The sequence below is a fragment of the Eublepharis macularius genome, chromosome 6, assembly GCF_028583425.1.
Source record: "Eublepharis macularius isolate TG4126 chromosome 6, MPM_Emac_v1.0, whole genome shotgun sequence".
NCBI classification, from domain to species: Eukaryota; Metazoa; Chordata; class Lepidosauria; order Squamata; family Eublepharidae; genus Eublepharis; species Eublepharis macularius.
Window position 1 is genome coordinate 91,517,012 of NC_072795.1, and position 14,734 is coordinate 91,531,745.

Genomic DNA, 14,734 nt, shown 5'->3' on the forward strand with positions numbered 1-14,734 from the left:
TGCTTTCTAAGTTGGAAACATTTGTGGGTTTTGTGGCTTTTGAAATAGTTAACCACATGTGTGAAGCCTTTGTCTTTTTCTTCTTTGTTTTTCCTGTCTTTTTATAAGAAGAGTACTCGCAGGTATATTTTTGCTATGTGACATACTTGATCTGGTCCTTGAAGGCACTGAAGGAAGAGTGACTTTAAGCTACCATCTCTTTAAAAATGAAATAGTTAAGTGTATCTACTTTTTTACACACAGTGGCGTGCAAAAATAAATACTCTGTGTTTGCTTTGGGTACATTTGTGTTTGTCTCTTAAAAACACTTTTAGCTTCATGCTTCTGCTTTGCATTTTGTTTGGGGAAAAACATTACAGGCAGAGGTGAAGAAGCTAGAAGATTCTTCAACGTATTTAAGCTTGCCATCCACTAAAATAGAATTGGAAGAGAAAGGTCACTCCACAGCTGGCAAGAGCATGCAGAATCTTGGAAGCTGCACCATCAGTAAAGATTCCTTCCAGATTTCCACTCTGGTTTGTTCAACAAAGCTAACACAAAATGGTGAGGAATATAATTGGATCCTAGGAAAAAGTTTTTGTTTAACTTTTATGTGATAAATAATGCTTGCTGTTCAGATTGAATTTTTAGGAGCTGGTCATGTGTTTTGTTGAAAGCATGGGTTAGTCTGTGTAGCATTAACAACAAAGAAATCCTGTGGCAGTTTAAAGGCTAACGATCTTGACTACAGATTATCAAATGTATGCTTCCTTTGAGTTTTTTCCCTTCTCTTTGTATTTCTTTCATCCTCTAATATACATAAATATCTGCCTTAGTTATATATTTATGTTGTTTATGGTCCTCCTTTCTCATTGAGACACAAAGTAGATTATGTAGTCAACAGGATGTACCTGTACGCTCAAGTGACTTCTGTCTTCTGGACTTTGCATTAATTGACACATTTTATTTTGATGAGACCCTGCAGATGTGGTGTTCCATATCCTGTGTACTGTTTGAGAAATTCAGCACTATGTCAGAACGGGCGGTTAGTGAAAATCTTGAAGGACATTGTGCTCCTCACTTTTGATGGGGTTCAGTGGAACCTTGCTGACTTGGTAAAGAGCCTGTGGGTTATACTAGGTCCAGCAGTGCTAGAGAAGCAAGTTAATGCAGCTGCAAAAATGCCTTCTTCCAATTCAGTGTAGCCCAGACATGGCTGATTTGGCCACCTGGATGTACACCACAGTAACATTGAGACTAGGCTACTGTAATGCACTCTACATAGGTCTCCCCTCAAAGTCAGCACAGCAGTGGAAGCAGTAGAGAAGTTCTCTCCTAGTTAGGCAAAGGAGTATGAGAATCAGACATACACACACCCCGTTGCCCTAGTCCTCACCAGTAGCTTCTGCCTTGGAATTTATTGCTTGGGAAAACATTTGCCAGCCCCTGAATTATGAGCTGGCATTCTGGATATTCCACTCTGGGTAGTGGGACCATCCAGAGCTTTCCTGTTCAGTTTTGTTAATGAGACTCGTACTTAGGAACTATTTTATACAAGACCCAGCCCTTATCTCTTTAGAAATCCTATTTCTGGTGAACACCAAAAAAGTGAGATTTTGCCATTCTTCAAAACAACATCATAATAGTTTAGTAACAGCTACATTACAAAAATTGGATTGCAATTATCTGAATTTATGAAAACCTTTGTAAGTGACACTGTCATTTTGAAGCACCTCTATGCTCTTTTTGAAAATAGTCAATGAAAAAAGGTAAAGGTAGTCCCCTGTGCAAACACCGAGTCATTACTTACCCATGGGGGGACGTCGCATTATGACGTTTTCTTAGCAGACTTTTTGTTTAGGAGTTTTTTTTGCCATTGCCTTCCCCAGAGTCAATGAAAACGTGAGTAAAAAACAAGAAAATGAATAGGAAACTACTCCTGTAATTTTGTTCACTTTCTTCCATGGAGGAAAGAAGCTCTTTCTTCCTGGATCCCTGTAAGACTTCAAGAACCTTCAGATTTTATGAAGTCCAAATCTAAGGAAGGAAAAGGTGGAGGAAAAGTGTAAACCCACACGCTTGCAACAAAATGATTTAAACAATTTGATGTGTTTATATGTGCATGTTTATGTTATTTTTTTCTTTTCCAAATATCTCCAGAGGTGACGTGCAGTATTTAATAGAAGTTTTTAAAAAGGTTTGTTGCTCCATCAAACATTTTGAATAATAATTTGGTTATTTTTTTCCTCAAATGTAGTCCAGATTACACTCAGAACTATCTAAAATTCAGATTAATAAAACAATATAAGATGAGCAAGGTGACTATTTATTAATTTAAACACTGCCAAAAATCAAAGTAACAGAAGTTTTGCATCAGTGAAAATACAATGTTGTTCCAAAAGCAGAAGAATAATATGTAGGAGAGCTATTTTAAAAACTTCAGAAAAACCTCAACATTCAGAAAACCCATTTTACATTTCATCAGGAACTGCAGCCAGTATCAAAGAATATACATTAGTTTTTTAGTAGAACCAAACTTCGCTTTGATCCATAAGCTTGATGGAAGAGACAAGTTCTCACTGTCCTGAAGGCCTCATATGTGACTGGCCGAATCCAGCTTTCTCTGGGAAGTATTGCAGTTCTGGTAAATCAGCAGAAGGTGATCAAGTGTTCCTCAGATACTGCCTTCTATATCTTGCTTCTTCTTTCATCCAAGAGCAAGATATAGAAGTATCTAAAACGGCAGAAGCTGAGTCTTTGGGGGGTACTCCTGCCCAAGCTGAATTGAATCATACATCACACCTTGACTGGATCCCTGACCAACAGGATTTCCATTTAGTCTGGACCCTGGAATAATGTATCCATTCCATTAATGCCTGATTCAGTTGATCGATTGTATGATCTGTTTCTTGATCCAATGCCTGATTCAGTTGACTCATTACATGGATTGTACTGCAGACACCAAGACAAAATTAACTTCCCCAGAAGAGGCATCAAAAACTGCTGAAAGGTTGAGCAAAATCACTTCCCACCAGTCTCTCAGAACAGGTTGTCAACTAAGGCAACCAAGGTAGTTTTTATACAATCCCATCCACCATCCCACCCCTGTGTGACAGAGACCCAGGTAATCCACTTCATCCCCCCTCCAAATGGAATTGGTAAGTTGGCCAAGAATGGGATGTTGGAAACCAGTTTAAAACCATACTTCACTGATACCTTGCCTTTTTCCTCAAGGGGGAACCAAGGCAGCTTACATCATTTTCATCTTCTCCATTTTTGGTTATGTTGGTTAGGCTGAGAGTAAGTGATTGCCAAAAGGTCACTCCTCATACTTCCATCAAAACATCTGTTATTAAGAGACAACTTCTGTAATAAGCATATTCCTGCCTATTTTTTTAAGTGATTTACCAGCCTTTGATACCCCAAAGCAGGATGTATGTATACCACTATCTCGGAATCCAACTAATGTACACAAAAGACATGGACCAGCCTGGCATAAGTACAGTTTTGGATTTAACCGTGTCCTATTGCCCAGTGCATCTCACTTCAACATCCCCCCCCCCTCCAAATGATATGCACCCTGGCAAGAGGAAAGGCTAAATAGTGATGAAGCATTCATAGATACGGAATTTTCAGCAACAGCTTAGATAATGTAGTTATGTAGTAGTGTAGAATGGTTCAGCAAGCTTTCCAGTCCCGTGGTCATTTCTTTGTCTATGCTTCTGTAATATAATTCATACCCATAGATTTTTTAAAAAATCAGTCTATATATTTAGAAACTTTATATGCAACTTCTCCAGAGACAATCATAAAAGCAGAACAAAACTTACTATTTTATTGTTTGTTGAGGGCATTATAGCAAATAGATCTGAAGGAAAAATTCTTTGTTCTGAGTTGGATAATGAATGGATAAAATGGAGCTGAATGGAGATGCCGCTATTATCTCTAGCCCAGTTCATAGCATGAGCCTTGGAGCAGGGAGGGAACGTGTTCAGAAAAGCAAGTACATCTTAATATGCAGCTACGAAACAGAAGTTTGACTGTATGGATATTAGAATTGGAAAGTTCAAGGAATGACTGTCAAATCCTTTATTGTTGAATTAATAAATTATGTTGTAATTATATCCGGAGCAAGGGATCTGTTGAACGAAACATCAGGGTCAGGAAGAGAAGAATGGAATTATCAGCTTTGGCTGCAGTGGTATAGTAGTGTTTTGTAGCGAGAGCCAGTTTGGTGTAGTGGTTACCAGTGCGGGACTCTTAATCTGGAGAACCAGGTTTGATTCCTCACTCCTCCACTTGAAGCCAGCTGGATGATCTTGGGTCAGTCGCAGCTCCTAGCTCTCTCAGCCCCACCCACTCACGGGGTGTTTTGTTGTGGGGTTTACTTTGTAAACTACTTTGAGTGGGTCTTAAGTAGAGATGGGCACGATCCGCATTACGATAGAAAAAACCCCACGATAATGGCGATCGCGTGATCGTGACCTGGAGGAACGTTATCGTCCATGGCCAACGATCCAGCGATCGGGAGAGCCCTGGATCAGTGCGATCAGGCTCGGATCGGGGATCCAGACACTCAGGCGCCAGCAATCTATTCCCCTGGCAATGGAGCCAGGGGAATGCCTGAGCTCTGTTTGCCCTCCTTCTGTCGCCCTGGAAACCCGAATGGAAGCCCAGCTTTCCTTGGTCAGCAGGGCTTCCTTCCAACCACGGAGCAGCAAAGCAGTCACCAGTTGGGAGAAGACACCCAGGGGAGGGAGGGGGAAGGGGGTGTTCTGTAGCCATGGGCACTCCAATCTCATCCCTGCAAACCCTGATAGGCAGCTCTGACGGCCAAACACAGATGGCCAAACACAAACACAGATGCCGCCGGCATCACCCACCGTTCCTGTATCTCTGGGAACAGCGGAGTGCCCCTCCGCTTTTGCCTCCATGATCCACGGATCGGGAACGGGAGATGCTCAATGCGGGTCGTTAAATTGGGATCGTCGCTGGCACCGATCCACAATCAGCTTGATCATTAATTTTTTTGGATCGTGCCCATCTCTAGTCTTAAGTCATCCTGAAGGGCTGTATATAAATCGAATGTTGTTGTTGTTTTTATTATTTTTATTATCATTGAATCATCCGACATCAAAGGGAAAAAAACATTTTCTCTTTTGTAATGGTCCAGCTCTGGTTTCAGCCCATAGTTCTTCTGGCTCACAATCAATTAAACTTAGTACTGCAAATCTGTTCCTTACCTGGTCTTTAAATTCTTCAGGAATTTTATTTAGATTGTATTTTGGCACTATGATTCTTTTATTGTTTCTCTTCAGCTTTATTCTATTTTTTGATATTAGCAACACATGATTGGTATTGCAATCAGCTCTTGGTCTTGTTTTAGCAGAGAGAATAAAGCTTCTCTGTTTCCAATTATGTAATCTGTTTGGTTCCTATATTGGTCACCTGGTGATTTCCACGTATACAATCGTCTTTTTGGTTGCCTGAAGCATATATCAGCAATGAACACGTTGTTGGCTTCCAAAATTCTACGAGTCGCTCTCCTGCTTCATTTGTGATCCTAGTCCAAATTTTCCAACTGTTTGATTCTGCTTTATCTCCTGCTTTTGCAGTCCAGTCACCTATGATTACAAGCATATCTTATTTAGGTGTACGATCAATTTCTTCTTGGACACTTGTGTAAAAGTTTTCAATTTCTTATTCCTCATTATCTGTAGTTGAAGCATAAACTTGAATGATGGTTATGCTAACAGGCTTTCCCTGAAGTCTGATATTACTTGGTCAGATTTTGCATTGTAGCTCTTGAATGCTTGCGCCATGTCTCACCTCACTATTAGAGCAACACCATTTCAAGTTCATTTCCACAGTAAAATGCTGTGTGGTTTTCTGACTGATAATGTCCTGAGTTGATCCACATTAGTTCACTCACACCCAGGACTGCAATGCTTAAACGTTCTATTTCTTGTTTTACGATTTCTAGCTTACCTGGCTTCATACCTCTCACATTCCATGTTCCTATTATATATGTCACACAGCTTTGGATGTTCCTTTTGCATCAATTCATGTCTGCAACTGGATGTCCTTTCAGCTTTAATCCAGTCTCATGATTAAGAATAGCACTATTTGTCCTTGTCCTTGTCCTTGGCACTTCCCCAGTAACTATCCAACCTAGGGGTCCTGTCTTTCAGCACTATATCTTTTTTATTTTGGATTGTCTCATCATAGGGTATTCAAGGTAAGAGATTAGCAGAAGTGGTTTACCATTACCTTCTTCTGCTGTGCAGTACTAACCAGGGTTAATTGAAGTGACACTGCTGTTGTCCATGAAAGATCCTCCACTAGTATAACTTTACACTACTGCTGCTGCCCAGTAGCTATCCTTCAAGAATTCCTCTATGTCCGTCACCATTTGAACACTCAATTATCTTCTGCTGATGTGACTGTTGATTCCTGAAGGGGGTGGATGCATCTTAGTCTGGTGTCTCAGCTTTGACCATTCCGCCTTGAGTGACTCTTCCAGGAGTTTAGACTCTTGACTAGGGCTGTGCTATTCGGGTTTCCCGATTCGGAAAGCTTCAGTATTCGGAATGCTTTGGAAAACTTCGGGGCTTGTTTAAAGGACCCCGCTGCTGCCACCTGAGCCTGCGGGGGCTCGGTTTCCCACTTAATAATGAAATTTATTCTCTCTTCGGTTAAACCCGAACCGGGACACCGAATATCTTCACCCGTGCACAGCCCTACTCTTGACCAAGCCTGAGCTCCTGATGGTGTTGCTCTCAGCTTCATTGACACACTAAAACCCACTCACCATGTTTCCTTTACTGGTAGGGTGCAAAAATCATACTTAGTTTAGATAGCAGGTTATTCATTTTTGATGTTCAACTATACTATTTTGTCAGCTTTTATACACAATGTTAAAGATGGTTTTATGGTTCTTTTCAGTAGGTTTCAGAATGAGCCTTTATGCTTCCATATGTCAATTGATCTGGATGTATGTTGGTTGCTGTTGATTTGGCGTTATGTATGTGCCAGTAGTTAAGCACAGCTTTACAGATCCTTTTCCTGCCTTCAGCTATTAGATGTAAGATCTTAGGAGGCACAATGAGCTGAAATTCTGTTGTTATATATTAATGAAATTTATTCTCTTTACAGTTTTTCAGTTTAATATTGGTCTTCCTAATAACTTTTACAATGTAAATGTTCTGGGCATGATAGTCCAGTAAGAATTCGTAAAATTTGCTACTAACAGCCAAGCTATTCTAGAGTTTTCTTTTCAACCCTCTTGCAGTATTTTATCCTTCTCAGCAGAACATTTGAAAAATAAATACAGATTAAATCTGTTCATGTCATAAAGTGTATTGAACTTTTGAACAGCAGCAGACAAGAAAGTGTGCAACTTGTGGATCATCATCAGTTTGACTAGCTGCCCTTCCGAATGCATCTGTTCATAACTGATGAGTAGCCTGATTCATTGTTGTTTCCTCTTGACGTGATCTCATGCTAATTCCATGGTATTTAAATAACAAAGTTACTAGTGATGGGCAGATCAAAGGGAAGTTCCCATAACCTTTCTGAACTGCTGCAATGGCGGCTTGTCTCTTAATTTATTGGTGTGGCCATGGCACCATGCCGCTTCAGATGTAGGAACACATCACTCTGCTTGATCTGGAATGGATTGCACCATATTTAGACAATTTTCTCTGTTCTATATAGTAAAGAGTCCAGTAGCAACTTTAAGATTAACTAACTTTTTTGTAGCATAAGCTTTCGAGAACTGTGGTTAGTCTTAAAGGTGGTTAGTCTTAAAGGTGCTACTGGACTCTACTATTTTGCGGCTGCAGACTCACATGGCTAACTCCTCTGGATCTCTGTTCTGTATGAATCCCATCACTTTATGCTGTCTTTAACTTGCCTCTGAATTTTGTTATCCATATTTTGTGATTGAACAGATTGGCTGTTGTTTCCATTCTCCTACCTAATATTTTGCTGCTTCCATAGAGCCAACATTCTCTCCCACTTCATTACTTTTTTTCTTTGCACATAGTGGACCTGCTGGGGCTTTTGAAGTGGCGATCCAACACAAGTCTACTGCAGCAGAATCTGAGACAGCTTATGAAAGTTGATGGAGGTGAAGTTGTTAAGGTAACTAATTTTTTGCCATGTGGATATTTTTGTGTATTTTTTCAGCTAATTAATGTGGGGTTTTAGATGTATGCTTGCTAGGGTTTAAAATGCAGGCCTGTGTTAGAAGGATTGGATGGGTGAATGAAGTGTGTCATAATTGGATGATATCTGTACCCTAGAGGGTGGAGTGAACTGCAGTTTTGGAGTGTGGTTCTGATAGAGAATTGTTTAGAGAGAGAGAGAGAGAGAGAGAGAAGGGATAAGAGACAGAAGAAATTGTGAAGTGCTGGAAGCTGAGGGAAGAAATCTCTGGTTTTTTTTTAATATTATTAAAGATGTTAGCTTAAGTGCAACTGAGAGAATGAAGCCTTTGTTCTTAGGTCAGTTTAGAAAATACCAAGAAAACCAGTACTTACCTTGCACTCTGGAAGCTAGAAGTCACCGTTATACTTATGAATCAACCTGAAACCATTACATACATGTACTTCTAAATAAACTCTTTTTTTGTTTATAGGTTTTCTGCATGGTTTCTTTTAATTGGTTCTGGCCCCATTGCTTCGATTTAGTTCACATGCATTTGTTTTGCCTTTAGTTTTGCCTTCAGGTTTTTTGGTTCCCCCCCCCCCCCGGTTCTTTAAAGACCACTTTTACCCTGATTGGTTTGCCCCAATCAGGGTAAAAGCCTCTGCCTCTTAGCTCTGTGTCAGCCCAGATGGGGCTCTCTGGTTTTAACTGTGGGGGTGGGACTTAGGTATGGGTGGTGGAGCCGCTCCCCTTTCAGATTTCCGCATGCAAAGACTTCCCAATGTTTTCATTACATCTTTAAAAAATAATTAGTTATATTGATATAACATTATAAGCATGGGCAAAAAATAAAAGAAGGAAGAGGGTGCTATGACATTACTGATGAATGATGCCACTGATGATGACAGTACTTGCACTTGAAAATCCTAGTTATTTAAGGCATGTACAGAAAAAAAAACCCAGCACAACTGTAAAATGCAAAGGAAGGACAGATGTGTGGAAGAACCATACCCAAACCGATTCCAGTGTTTGGGGATCAACTGCTTAGAAAATCAGGAATAAGTTGAGTATACGGAAAATCCCTAAGTATGTTTTATCTAGTATAAAGGATTCCTTTTTACCTCATAACCACCACCACATGCTGATCATTCTGTCATTCTTCCACATACAACCAAGCCTTCCTATACGGCTGGCCAAACTGAGAGAGAACTAAATCGAGAGAGCCTTTGGTGGCAGGGAAAATCTTTTGGGAATACTAAGGCAATCAGGGAGGTAACATAATACAGGTATCATAAAGAGAGGAAAATGCCACAGTACCAAATCCAGTTTCTAGCCAGTGTTTTCCGCTGATTTATTTATTTGAAAACAGATGTGCAGCACACATTTCTATGATACAAGTTCTAATCTAGTATAATGCTGTTTTTCATCGTGTGCTGTTTTTGAGATACTTGACATATAAGGGATGTCAGTCATAAAAATGCTTGAATTTTTTTCTTTTAAACTTTTATTGGTTGTTGATAGAGTAGTAAAATGCCTTTCTTTTGGAAAGCAAAATGGACTTTTAATAAGTTTATATCCTTGATCAAATAATGCTTGTTTCAGAAAAGTGCTTAGTTTTTGTTCCATTTGTCCGGTTGCTGAGAATTAAAGCAGCAACTATGTTATGTGCCCACACCTCAAATAGAACTTAATTTTGTGTAGATGCATAGGGTTATTGCCATACTTTAGACAAATTTGCTATAGTGCATAATGTTAGATAACAGCATTTGGACAGGTTTATCTGTTGAGACATTAAATACTCTTGCATTAAATGGAATCCGGTTGTATGAATACTGTTGTACTATAGGGTGGGTAGGTGATCTGTGAGAGGCCTTTGTACTTGGTATCTGTTGAGTCAATTAAATTAATTACTAAAACTGCTAGACTGGACATTCTCCATCATTTAAGGAATATTGTTTAAATTAACTAGAACATTATTAAAGTACTTTGCAAACTCAAGATTCTGCATCCTGAAGCCATATTTATGGCTGGTCAGGAATTGGTATCCTGGCCTCTCTGGTAATGTTACTCACTATATTACACTGTTTTTCTTTATGAGTTACAGTTTCCTTTATTACAGTTTTTCCTGTTAACTGGGGTAGATAAAGCTGCATAAACTATGCTTGGTTTCGGTTCTCAAACTCATTATTTTTCCATCGTTCACATTCTGTCAATGTCCTTTTCCAAAGGTGACATAAGAATTTTTCACGTTTACTCATGAGAGTGGGAGAAATAGGTAATGTTGAGGCATGTACACGTCTGGTCTTAGAAGTATATTCTACCTAAAAATTGAAAGGGGAGAAACTTGATTTTTGATTTTGGTAATGGTTTGTAGGAGCATTTCTTACATAGAAAGCATCCCTTTCAAGCCAATTTTTTTTTTAAAAAATGCTTATCAATGTTTCGCAGTTTTGAGAGTTAAAATGATGTCATAGAGTTTTATAGTAGGACAGAGCTGATATATTTTCAAACCTTCACTCAGCCATGCAGTTTACTGAGCAACTTTGGGCCAGTCACACGCTTTCAGTCTAACTTGCATCACAGGGTTGCTCAACAGATATAATGGAAGCGAGGGAAAAATATATATACTCATCCCCAGCTGCTTGGATGGCAGATGGGATATAAGAATGTTATAGCTATTTTAACTCTATGCTAGATAGATAATCCCTCCGATATTTTCATGTATTGCGGGCAGGGAATTGTGGACGTTAGTTTCTTTTTTATAACAGGAATTGAATACAATAAGAAAACTGAATTTGAAATTTCAATAGTGACAAGTGTTTCTTTGCAGTTTCTCCAAGACACCCTCGATGCCCTGTTTAATATAATGATGGAGAACTCAGAAAGTGAAACTTTTGACACATTGGTGTTTGATGCTTTGGTAATTATATATATTTAATTTACTTACTATATTTAATTTACTGTTCTTTAAAGTGACTTACACAGAATGGTTAACTGGCTAAAATATGGCATTTGGGAATTATACCGCCTTTCTTAGTAAAATTATTAAGTATGGAAGATCAAGTTTGAAATTAGAAATGCTTTCCTCTTTCTAGCCACAAATGCATTGATTTGAAATTATTGTATTGATAATTAACCTGAGGAGAAGTACTAGTTACTGTGCTCCTGATGCCTTTTTTTGGATGCTAGCACTTGCATTATCATTCAGTCCAAAGTGGCCGGAGGAATTGATAGTTTAGAATGGACAAGGGGAAGACTCTTGCTGAGGATGTACCATGTAAATCTAACATTGAAGGGAACTTCTTATTAAAGGTGCTAATCATGTATGAACAGTATCTCATCCTGGTGGTGAAGGGCAAGGCAGTTACTGGACGTCTTTGATGAGTTCTTGTTAACTCCCAGAAGAAAAACAATACAAATAGATACACTACAGCAGCTATTTCAGATTACCGTTTGGGCAGTGAACAAGATTCAGAAAGGTCTCAAAAGCCTGCTCTTGAATACCTTATATTTTTGGGGTGGTGGAGGGGAACCAAAGCAGTAAGAAATTAGTATGTTTACTCATTAACATTTCATATTTTCAACCCATGACAGTCATACTGCTTGACACTGAACATAATCCCATTTAATTGCTCATAACAGCTATTTGTTATATAGAATTGCTAGTGGATGACATTTTAAAGATCAACACCGTTCGGCTTGGCAAACTGAATCCCCTACCCCCTATAGCTTGGTTTATTTTTAGTGCAAATACTGTTGTGTTCATAATGATATTGGGACTATCTACGGTTGGAATATCCGAGAGTTCATTGTCGGTTTTGTGTGCAGTCTCACATGGGACTGTGCATGCGCAGGCCTGCCAAACGACGAGGTTTCTACAGCTTTCTACTAGGGGGTGTCTGTCCTCCCAGAATGCATGGGTGAGCATTTCCTGCCCCAAACACCTGTGCTCTAGTGGAAGTGGCACCCCTACCCTCCGTTCCTCTTTTGCTGCTGGTCAGCATGAGTCGTAGTTTTCCTTCAGAGTAGACTTTCCTTCTTCTCATTCTGATGGAACTTCAGGTGGATAATCTCCTAAAATGGCAGATAAGGCCCTCTTTAAAAGGAGTCTGGAAAATGTAGTCTTCCATGGGTACTTGTTTTGTTGGAATCTCAGGCACTCTAGAAACTATTTGTCTCACAGTTCAATCACTTCCTTATCATTTGTTTTTCAGTTCAGTAGCCATACAAAAAGTAGCCTCCAATGTTAGGTCCCAAGCCTTCAGCAGTTTAGTAAGCAGCTAATAAGCGGCCTTTAATCATGCTCTTGAATGTACTATGATAAATTTTTCTAACTTTCTAACAGTTGTTTCATACTCCATTTTTGATAATCATACCAATATAGGAGATGTTGAGTCTGTAAGTTTTGTAAGGTATTGTGACGGATCCTAATTTTCGCATATTTTATTAAAAGGTGTAAATCATTTAGATCAAGGTAGAATCCTGTGCTGCATGGACACAAGCATCATAGATCTTCCCCACCTTCACCTTCACCTCCACCCTGGAGTCCTTTCTGACCCTAGAAAAGTTTATTTCCCTGGAAAAGTTTATTTCCAGGGTTGAGGAACTTGTGTGCACTGATAGCCATGCAAGTCAGGATGCTGCAGTAGAGAGGAGTAAATTGCTCCTTTCTTTTTCCACTTACACAAGAGACAGAAAGGGTGAGCTTGTTCCCTTTCTGGTTGTCACTATAACCATCCAACCAGCACATCTGCTAGTATACAACAGTCCATTGACCCTGGCAGTAAAATTTTCTGTAAGCTCATGGGAGGGAGAGGAAAGTAGGGAAGATCCCAGACCATCATCTTCTCCTGCTTATAGTTGGGGATGTCCAAGCCTAGGACTGCAGGGCATCTTTCCCTTTGTCGCAGCAAAGACAGCTTCCAAGGAATCTGTGCAAGGAAAGTAGAAGATAATGTCAATAATCTGAAATAAGCTGTATATGCCACAAAAAAATTTGCAACGATATCCACCTTCAGGGCTGCTACTCTTAAAACAAACTATCAGATTCACCAGTAGCTTCTTCAGGTATCAGAAGTCCAGCCTGTAAAGCCCGTATGATTCAGTTTCTAGTTTAAAATTCCTCTTGTCGACTTTCCCTTTTAATGGAATGTGTGCAGATATGGTCCCATTCACAGTTTCTTTCACCTGGAGGTCTTTTTTTAAGGTAACTGAATATTCTTTCATATTTCATAGGTATTCATCATTGGATTGATTGCTGACCGGAAGTTCCAGCATTTTAATCCTGTTTTGGAAACATACATTAAGAAACATTTTAGTGCTACCCTGGCCTACACGTAAGTACAATACTTTGAGCTAGAAGTAATGTTTTGAATACCGGGTATATTGAGAAGTCATTGTTGTTTAAATTGTTCTTGTTAGATTAGTCTGCTCAAAATGGATTCCAAAACTATTAGATAGGATATCTTGCAGGTTATGTTCGGCATGCCAGGGCTGATCTGAGCTGATCTTGGTAACTGACAAGGGCTGTTTCTCAGCAGCAGTGTGCAGGTTCCCTTTAGAAGCAGGGGACTGAAGAAGTTAAGGAAGTGTTTAGGTAAACATTAATATTTGTTAAGGCTAAAAAGTCACAGTTTTATGAAAAGCAGCCTTTTGTGCTTGCAGCATATTCCCCAAAGAAAACATCCATAAAGACAAGAAGTTTGTCCATTGTACTTTGCTAAAAATGAGGGCAAGGCTTGGGGAGGGTTGTTACTGAGTGGCAGAGCCCAAGGTTTGCATGCAGAAGGTACCACATTCCACCTCAGGTATAAGCTGGACTAGGATCTGGGAAAACCACATTTGAATCCCTGCTTTTCTGTGGAAGCTCATTGGTTCAGCTGAACCTACCTTGCAGGGTACTTTTTGTAAGGATAAAATGGTGGAGAGAAGAATTATATTGTATGCCATACTGAGATAGGTGGAACAAAGATCTGGCTCCATACAAGGCAGCTTCAAATGTTCCTGTGATAATGCATATTATTAACATTCATATTTAATAGAATGCACAGTGGGAATATTCGCATTGAACAGAGTACCTCAACATAGTATTTGTTTTGTTACCGTGTTAAAAACCTAAGCTGGGCTTAAATATATAGTCTGTCTTAGAGTATATGGGCAGTTCAGTGTTCCTGAAAGGCATTATAGGTTTTGCAGTGCACTAGAAGTTGTGCCTGTGCATACTCTGGAGTGCATACTCCATTCAGTTATGTTAAAGGAAGACAGTTGCTTTTCAAGATTTTTTTTAAAAAATCTAAATTGTGTGGTAGTTTTAATTAAAGTGTCCTGGAATGAACACCTCATTCCACCCTCATTTTTGGCTTTGTGTACTCTGATGAGTGAGAATACTACCTCATTCATTAGAATGAAATTCTGCACGTGCAAAGCAAACCACGTAAGAATCATCATGTACCTACAATCAAAAAGAGTCCAGTAGCACCTTTAAGACTAACCAATTTTATTGTAGCATAAGCTTTCGAGAATCAAGTTCTCTTCATCAGATGCCTGATACAGAGACTGGTCAAATGCAGAAGAGCAGGAGAGAGAAGGGGGAGGGAGCAATCAA

The 14,734-nt window shown here is 39.4% G+C and overlaps 1 protein-coding gene across 1 annotated transcript in view; it reads left to right on the top strand.

Moving 5' to 3' along the window:
- The window catches only part of DOCK1 (dedicator of cytokinesis 1), a 602,286-nt gene that overhangs the window by 115,793 nt on the left and 471,759 nt on the right, over nt 1-14,734 (top strand). Inside the window, exons 18-21 of the mRNA XM_054984271.1 lie at nt 360-543; nt 8,027-8,124; nt 10,961-11,050; nt 13,366-13,466. Of these exons, the coding sequence (XP_054840246.1) occupies nt 360-543; nt 8,027-8,124; nt 10,961-11,050; nt 13,366-13,466 (473 nt within the window). The remainder of the gene's footprint in view (nt 1-359; nt 544-8,026; nt 8,125-10,960; nt 11,051-13,365; nt 13,467-14,734) is intronic.